The following is a 9,116-nucleotide window of genomic DNA, read 5'->3' as shown; positions in this document are numbered from 1 at the left end:
GAACCCTTCCTCTTTGTTGATGAGGTAAGATAATGATACTTTCTAATACCTCCTCATGGACTTTTTTTCTTTCACTGCCAGTTCCTAGTTTGTTAATTGGATGGCAGATCCTCAATGCTTCTCTTGGTGCACTGCTGGATTTCTTTTAGTCTTGTATGGTGAAAACATTTAAATCTGGTTTCTCTCTTTGCATTGTAGTTCCTCACTTACCTTTTTGCAAAAGAAAATAGCATTTGGGATGAGAAATATGACTCAATAGATGCACAGGACATGAATAATCCTTTGTCCCACTACTGGATTTCTTCCTCTCATAACACGTAAGTGTCAGCATTAATTGTACCTGAACGTGAGAATGCCACAGGGACCCCCTGTGTCCTGTGGGAGAATGTGATCTGAAGGGCAGTGGATTTGTTGCCATGGGAAAGGTGGCAGTGATGACATTGACAGATACTCTGACAGTTTACAGTGACAGGAAGTGGAAAAGATTTGGTCCTGAGCAGGAAAGGAATATGGAGACCTTAAATTAGAACATATACTGATCAAAACTTGGCTATTCATGGTCTTTGTCTGGATGAGAAGGATTAGAGCAGATGGAGGTGCCTGAAGCAGAGGAAGAGTGCAGTTTGCTATCCATGTTCTTTATTTGAGTTTATTTTGCAGCCAAAACTTTGAAGGCCTGAGGATTGTATTTTTGTTGTTACTCTTTAAAATTTTATGCTTAGTAAGTGAGCTGCTGATTTCTGTAGTTTGTGTCTTAAGTTATCCAACTCTTTTCCTTGACAGTCTGTGGTATGTCAGCCCTTCAGCCATGTGCAAACCTACGTGGTGATGAGCTGAGTCTGCAAATTAAGGGGATTTGCCCATTTAGCAGTGTAATGAAAACAAAAAATTTGTAAAGAGAGGGAGGAGAGATGAACAAATAAAATATTGTGGGGAATGAAACAAAGAGAGGGAGGAGAGATGAACAAATATTGTGGGAAATGAAATTAAGTAGATATGCATATAGCTTATAGGTATGTTTTGAAATACAGGGTGTGGCATCACTCTAAATACCCCCACCTCCCTCCAACATAATTATGCCTCAACGTGATGAGGTTTGGTTATGATTGGCTCGTGATATACTTTCCAGAAATCTGTCAATTAGTTCATTGATGTTTAAATTGAGCCTTTAACCTCCTATAATTTGATCCATTCAAATATCTGGCAGCATCAGGTTTAGTTCTTCCATTGGAAGTTAAAAAAAAAAAAATCCATGTGCATTCTTCACGACAGCAGAAAGAATGGTGCCCAGTTGTGTGAGTAGAAAAGGGTTGAAATTGACTGCCTGTCCTGTACAATTTCCTTTCATCCTTAGGTATCTGACAGGAGACCAGCTTCGAAGCGAATCCTCCACAGAAGCATACATCAGGTGCCTTAGAATGGGATGTCGGTGTATTGAGTGTGAGTAAAGAGCTTGGGGAGGGGTTTGTAACAGGCTGGCCATGTAAGCAGAGTTTCCCCTGTTTACCAAGAAAGAAAAAAGAACTGAAATTAAGAACGAGTTTGTTTTCTGAAATTGAAGTTAGTCATATAAAAAACACTGATTCCCTAAATTGTTTTTCTTATGGCTCACTATTTCCCCTGTTCCCTTGCTCTGATTCTTATTCCCATGGAATTTTAAGGTCTTTATAGCTCTCTATCACTGGACACCAAAAATTCAATCTTATATCTATATGAAATCTATATGGAAAACATAGGATTTAAACTGGTATTGCTCATGTAGCATAGATTGATAGAGAGTTTATTTAGTTTATTTGCCCCCACTGTAATACAGTCAAGCCTAAGGCACAGAGATTTTTGCCATTTGGTGCCGTTTGTCATCCTGCTTAACTTGCTTGCGAATCAGCTGATTTCTTTGTGCATTTCTTTTCCACAGACTGTGTATGTGCCTTCATCCCAGTGCTTTCTGTACCTCATTGAAAATTTTACCTTCAATCTCTTGTTACTTCACCAGTCACGTCATAAAACTAGTTGCTGCTGCCTGTTCAATTTGACAATCTGAAATTTGAGTTGCAGGGTTAAACTCAACAGAAGAGATAAGCTGCCAACTTACCACTTTTTGGAGTGTATTTATCAGTGTATTTCCAAATTATTGTAAACTAGTAGACTAACAGTATAGCTGCCTGAATTCCTTATATCCAGTTCCTCACATGACAATTGCTTTGTGAAAATTTTATATTGTGTTTTTTTTGTATTGCTGCTACTTAAATGAACTTGGTTTCCTTTGTGAGAGACATAAATTAATCTAATAGAATATTTTATTAGAACATTAAAGTCTTATGACTCTATATGTAGAAGACTGAAGATCTGCAGATATTCTTTCTTCTGAAGTTATTTAAGTAACTGCGTGGTCTCTTCCTTTTTCCATTGCTTATCTTTCCTAGTGGATTGCTGGGATGGTCCTGATGGGAAACCCATCATTTACCATGGATGGACACGGACAACAAAGATCAAATTTGATGATGTAGTGCAGGCAATCAAAGATCATGCCTTTGTTACATCTGAGTAAGCTCTGATTTATTTTACTTAAGCCTGTTTTCAGATGTCATGAACTCATTTTCTCTGTAATCTAGAGCAAAAGGTAATAGGAGAATAATGACATTCCAGTAGTCCACATTATTACCAAATGTGGGTCTTTAATAGGTTCAGTTTTGAGGAAAAGTCCCACTATGTAACAGTTTGCTGCTAAGGAAGATTGTCAGTACCATAAAGTTATTCCCATCTCCTTGCTTGGGTCTTGTTTTATTAAATTGAAGTGTGAAACTTCAAATGAGGAATAGTATGTCTTAATTTAAAAAAAAAAAGAAATATTACAAATGACAAGCAATATGTCTATCAGGTGGTGTTCATGGTGCAGGGAAGGTCTTAGCTGAGAAGATACTGAATTCATAGCATGCCTCCTGAACTGACAACATGGCTTTAAATCAGTGTCTGCTCTTCCCTTCTGTAAGTTGTGCCGAGATGTTCTTAACATGAAAAATTTTGCCCAAAAATGGGAGATAGGGCTGTCAGTGTCCTGTTTTTCCACTTTGGCAGCTGGACATAGAGAAGGGTTATTTTCTCACTTGGGACAGTGGCTGCACAGGCATATTGTGTTAATGACAACCACAATACATGATGCATTATGGTTTCAGATCATCAGTACCATGAATGCTTTCCCTACTTGCATTCAGTGATGGGCTACCCAGGATCAATATCAAAGTATTCCCTGGATATGCAGGGACAAAATTAGAAAAGCCAAAGCTCATCAGGAGGTGAAATTGCTATGGGAAGTGAAGGACAGCAAGGAAGACTTCCATAGGTATCATAGCAACCAAAGGAAGATTAAGAAAAATGTGATCCTGCTGCTGAACTGCACAGGAGACTTAGTGGCTGGAGAAGGCTGAAGTATTCCATGCTTTCTCTGCCTCAGTTGTCAATATTTGGGCCAGAGCACATGATATCCAAAGCAAAGCTTGCAGAGCAGTTTGTTTAGCTACCAGAAGATGTCAATGAGGGAGTCTGGTTGCTGTCTTCCACTACTTAGTGGATGATTATAGAACAGATGGAGCCAGACCCTTGTCAGAGTACATGTGAAGGAAAACAGGCACAATTTTGAGGAGAGGAGAAACAAACTTTCACGTAGTGGAGCTTTAGTACTGAAATTGTGTCCAAAGAGCTTGGAAAGACTTCTTTCACAGAGACAAATTTTGGCTGTACAAAGCTCTGAGCAACCTGGTCTAGCCTAGGAATTTGGCCTTCCCAGGGAAGTGGTTTGGACTAGATGGCCTCCAGAGGCCCCTTCTGACCTGAAGATTCTGTGATTGCACATCTGTTGCGTGTTTATCTCTATTCCTTTAGTCTTCATGTTTGCCTGAAGTATTTTCTCTGATCTCGAGGGGTGAGGGAGGGTGCTGTTTTCCTTGCCTTGCCAGCTGTAGCAAAAAGAGACCATCTTCATTCACCTTTTTCTCCATCAAAGCTATCCAGTCATCCTGTCAATTGAAGAGCACTGTAGTGTGGAGCAGCAGCGGCACATGGCCAAGGTGTTCAAGGAGGTGTTTGGGGATCAGCTTTTAACGAAGCCTGTTGAAGCCAGTGCAGATCAGCTGCCATCACCAACCCAGCTGAAAGAAAAAATCATCATCAAGGTAGCCTTGCTTTCTGTGCTCTAGACAAAATAGGGAAACAGGAGCAGGAGCCAGAAGTAGTACTTCTGGCTTCCCAGCTTAGCTGTTAGTTTCTGTTGAGATACAAGAAACCCCATGCCTGAAACAAGTACTAGTAATATTTTGCAATGGTGACTGAATTCTGTAAAACTACATGTTAAAGTGCTTGCCATTAATTTTCTTTGCAATAAGTGTTGCTAGTTCAAGTGCCAGTTGAATGTCAGCTCTCTTCTAAAGGTTTTCCAGCTCCTGTAATGTCACTGTTAGATTTCAGCAAGGGTTCACTGCTGCAGATGCTTGTCATACACTTCCTACACAGTGTGGCCTGCTTAACAAAGTATGTGCTTCACAGGAAAGATGAGTGCTCACTTTTATTTCTTTCAAAGAATGCTTCATATTCGTTAAACCCAAAGCACTTGCAGGCTGCACACACTTAACTTGTCAGCATTGCTTGCAAACTTCAAAAATGGATGGGTGTTTACTAACTGAGTGTGATTTAAATGTGCAGTTTAGTGAGCCACTTGTGAAACACGGAGGTGTTCCTATTAGAAGGCAGTCCCTGTTAGTGTGTCACCTTCTGGGCAATCCAGGTGCTGTGCTGAGTACTTTGTGCAACAACATGAAGAAGATAATCAAAAGACTTCTCAGACTGAAACTGCAGCAGAGCTTTTGGAAAGGCAAAATTAGGTGGAGAATCTGAGGGTTGCTCATGATTTCTTTGGTAAAATTACTTCTGTCCATGCTTTTTCCAGCTACTGTAGCAGTATTAAACTTCTGAAGAGAAGAAATAAGGGTAGATAGAAATAAGCATACAGCTCTTGAATGTAAGACTGGAAATCAGAGCACCCCACTACGAATTGCAAAAGTTCTCTGCTTAAGTTTTTGTATTTTTTCCCCTCCAAACTGTCTGTTATTACCTTGCAGAGAATAGAGGGGGGTTGCATAGGCATGTGGATAATAACACAGCAGAAGTGATTTAAAGGGAATTACAAACCACTGTGAGTCTGCACAAGAGAACATCCATCTCACTCTGTCTTGTCAAAGAGCACTGAAGAGTCTTAAAATAGTTCAGCACCTGCCAGTGAGCTAGTTGTGTTATTCAGCTTTGGTTTGGAAAATGTTGTCAGTAAACAGTCAGAGGCAACTCCTACTTTAGGGGCCTGTGGGATTTTTCAGAGAAGCCTGTCAAGTTGAAACCTACCTACAGCAGGCTGTGGGAACGGAATGTAGCTGAGAACTACTAGATACGGGATGATTAATCCCATCATTTACTGCAGTTCAATATTTGATGTTACCTTTAGCTCCTTGGGCCACTGTTTTTTCCTGAGCACTCTCCAGAAAGTAGAACTTACCCTCTCTTTTCATAAAAGATTCCCCTTCTGCTCATTTTTTTTCTTGTAGAACAGTGAATTTCCCACCAATTTTTAGTTCCTTTTTGTTCTGTTTTTCGTTCCTTAAGTCCTGCTCTCTGCAGAAAGATGTTGCTTTATCCTTATTTGTTAGTATGTGTCACTTCATGTTTTCTGTCCTCTAAGGAATGATGAGCTCTTATCAATCTAGTTGTTTCTTCATTTCTTGAATGATACCTCTACTAAATTTTTAACCTTTATTGTGAGATTTAAATTTTAAAGACAGACATTCCAGCCCTGGGGCCTAAAGCCTTGTGGAACAGCTGTAGTTATGGTAATGACAGAAGGCTGTGCAACAGAGGGAAATGATTCCAGTAATACTGAGTAGGCTGAAATATTATGACCAATTTTATATATGAGTCTATGTGAGTATATTAATGTGGTGGGTTTTTTGTTTTGTTTTTAAGCACAAAAAACTGGGGCCAAAGGGAGATATTGATGTGAATTTGGAAGACAGGAAAGAAGAAAAAAATCAACAAGGAGAACTTTACATGTGGGACACAATAGAACAGGTATAATTTATGTGACATTTGCTGCAGTTTGTTATTAGATTGTGTAATGCTGGAAACGTATATGAATTTTATCAATATTTGTGAATGTAATATTGTCAGTTGAACAGATGTGAATGAAGGGAAGAAGGTATTTTGTTTATACCTTGTTTCAAAATTGTGATGAGTGAGTTTCCCTCTGTCTTGTTAATGGTTTTAATCTCTCAACTTCTAGAGATGGACTCGGCACTACTGTGCTATTGCTGATGAAAAGCTTTCATTCAGTGATGATATAGAGCAGAATGCTGATGAAGATTCATCAAAGGTGAAGGCTATGTTTTGTTGTTTAAGCATTTTCATTTTATTTTCTCAAATTATTTCATTGTCTATGGCTGGATATTCTTTATGCTGATGCTGAAATTGTAGAGCATGTGTCAGATAATGACTGTGTCTGGAGATAAGGCTAATTAAAAAGGGTCTTTGCCAAGGTATTCCAGTTAACCCTGTTTTTAATATAATAACTTTTTCCCTTGGCTAATTGAAGACTTGCAAAGGGGACTACAAAGATAATGATGCTGTGTGCACTGATAATCAAAGTCTTTCTATGCCTTTGGCTAAGCATTATTGCTGTTCTCAAACTAGACAGCATGATGAACTACAGGTTGCTGTTCACACAAAGGTAGCACAGGACACCTTACACAGTGTGTGTTGTTCCTTTCACATTTGCAAAGTGTTTGTTACAGGTGAGCATGTGTTATTTGGCTATTGTGCACAGTAAAGCAGAAACAAGAGGCTCAGTAAGGGCTGCAGTGGAAGTCGTGTTCATCATGGTTTCCTGTGTTGACCTTTCTGGTTCCATGCACACTCCTTTGCTGTTAATCTGTATGTATGTGGTTCAGACATCTCACTGCACATGTAGAATATTTTTACCCATTCACCTAGTCAGTCAGTAAAATCATTAATGTGTAGGTAAGAGCATAGACAAATCCTGGAAAAAGCTGATAAGAAACTGTGAAATACCAGTAGGATGTTTTACCTTGAGAATAGAAATTGGTGTTTGCATTGCTGCATTCTCTCATTTTCTGTTGATGACATATCTGAATATGATTGAAGATGATCACTGCTCCAAAGAAATGACCTAACTGGGGAGGAGAGTCAAGGGTGACTGTAAAGGTGATTGACTTGCTTTTTCTAGGAGAGTTTAATGCTAAGAAGAGCTGAAATCCTGAAATAGTGGATTGTTATATCAATAACAAGTACTTTGTTTTAAAATCATGAAATTAGACAGGCACTATAAAAATTCTTACTTTCTGGTCTAGGAAGTGAAACGTACTGAACTGCACTTGAAAGAGAAATGGTTCCATGGGAAAATGAAAGAGGGGAGAACAACTGCTGAGAAACTGCTCCAGGAATATTGTGCTGAAATGGGTGGCAAGGATGGGACGTTCCTCGTTAGGGAAAGTGAGGCTTTCCCTAATGATTGCACTTTGTCATTCTGGTATGGTGATTGTCATAAAAAATTTAATGTGGGTTTTGTTTGGTTTATGGTGTTGTGCAAAAATGCATGTATTTATAGCTGAGAAGAAATGGGAATAAGGAGTTGCTATAATTACTAGGGTGTTACTGGTGGGAATGTGAAAGACTGCTTTCTAAATTAAACCTCAGGCTAGCACAGTGCATTTTGGCAGAATAGGCTTTATTTGAAGGTTACAGTTGTCAGGAGAGGACTGACTGGTTTGATCTGCTCCCCCCAAATATTCTAGTGCTCTGGCAGGATATAGGACGTGCTATTTCTTTAATGTGCAGGCCAAAATTTGATCTTTTAATTTAAAGATAAATTACTGTTTTCTACACTTAAAAGATAGTCTCCTGAGTGTGCCTTTATTAGCGGACATTGACCTTTTTAATTAAAAGGTTGTCTAGAAGGAAAATAATGGATTTTCAGGGGGTTGTGGTGTATGTTTGTTTTTGGTAATCTGTTGTAGTTTTTCTTCTTCTGGTTGGGCATTATGAGAATCACATGGATTTCTGACCCAGAGAGCTGTCGGAGGAAATTTTGCAGGGAGTAGGCATATGCCAGATTTTAAACCGTTGTGGGTTAGAAAGGATTATTTCTGGTTTTATAATCTTACTTGTCAGGATGGGTTTCGCTGTTCTTACTTAGATTGTTTTACAAGGTGATACAGATTTCTTGCATCTTTGCAAGCTCGCCAAGCAGTTGACTGGGAATGGGTGAGGAAACACTTCAAAATAAGCTAAGCTGTTATAAAACCTTTCTTTTCCTTACACCCCTCTTGATTTCCTCAGGAGGTCGGGTAGAGTCCAGCACTGCCGGATCCGCTCCTCGAGCGATGGGGAGGCTGTGAAGTACTACCTGACAGACAACCTCACCTTTGATAGCATCTATGACCTCATTCAACACTACAAGGAGGCTCACTTGCGGTGTGCTGAATTTGAGCTGCGTCTGACTGATGCTGTGCCTAATCCCTGCCCTCATGAGACTAAAGAGTATGTACAGCAGAAGGCAAGCACCAGGGTTGTTATGCCAGCATCCTTTGTGTTGTTTTAGATAGTCTTGGATTTTTGCATAGAAAATTCCCTGGATTCAGAGCACACCTTAGTGTTGCTTATCCATGAATGCCATAAAAATGGGCTTCCCTGAAAGATGCCGAGTAAAATCACTGACTTTGTGAGAACTTGGTACAGCAGAGAGCAGTCACTGGGAAAGCAATTTATTAGCAGCAAGTAGGAAAATCAGAGCTGTAATGCTGTGGAAGTGTGCCAATTCCCTGCTCAGTGTTTTACAACACCCAGTGGGTTGGATTAGATATTTAGTAGTTGGCTGTGGTCTGGCAACCGAGGGGTCGTGGTCTGTGCCATCTGGAAACTCTTATTATGGAGGCTGTGAGCACAAGCAGTTATGTTTTCTTAATCCACCCTCCACCTCACCCCTTTCAGAGATGGTTTAGGCAGACTTCGCCCCATGCTGGTGGGAAGTTGTATAGCTTGGTGCTTATTTCCCACTGGTATTT

The 9,116-nt window shown here is 39.8% G+C and overlaps 1 protein-coding gene across 1 annotated transcript in view; it reads left to right on the top strand.

Moving 5' to 3' along the window:
• Positions 1-9,116, top strand: part of PLCG2 (phospholipase C, gamma 2 (phosphatidylinositol-specific)) — a 54,664-nt gene that overhangs the window by 25,778 nt on the left and 19,770 nt on the right. Inside the window, 9 exon segments of the mRNA XM_008940216.1 lie at positions 1-24; positions 199-317; positions 1,355-1,440; positions 2,424-2,544; positions 4,001-4,169; positions 6,004-6,108; positions 6,320-6,409; positions 7,404-7,582; positions 8,392-8,592. The exon segment at positions 1-24 is cut by the window's left edge and continues 111 nt beyond it. Of these exon segments, the coding sequence (XP_008938464.1) occupies positions 1-24; positions 199-317; positions 1,355-1,440; positions 2,424-2,544; positions 4,001-4,169; positions 6,004-6,108; positions 6,320-6,409; positions 7,404-7,582; positions 8,392-8,592 (1,094 nt within the window).

This window comes from Merops nubicus, unplaced genomic scaffold (genome assembly GCF_000691845.1).
Source record: "Merops nubicus isolate BGI_N331 unplaced genomic scaffold, ASM69184v1 scaffold1750, whole genome shotgun sequence".
NCBI classification, from domain to species: Eukaryota; Metazoa; Chordata; class Aves; order Coraciiformes; family Meropidae; genus Merops; species Merops nubicus.
Note: the sequence above shows the minus strand (reverse complement) of the source record. Positions and strands in the feature narration are given on the sequence as shown.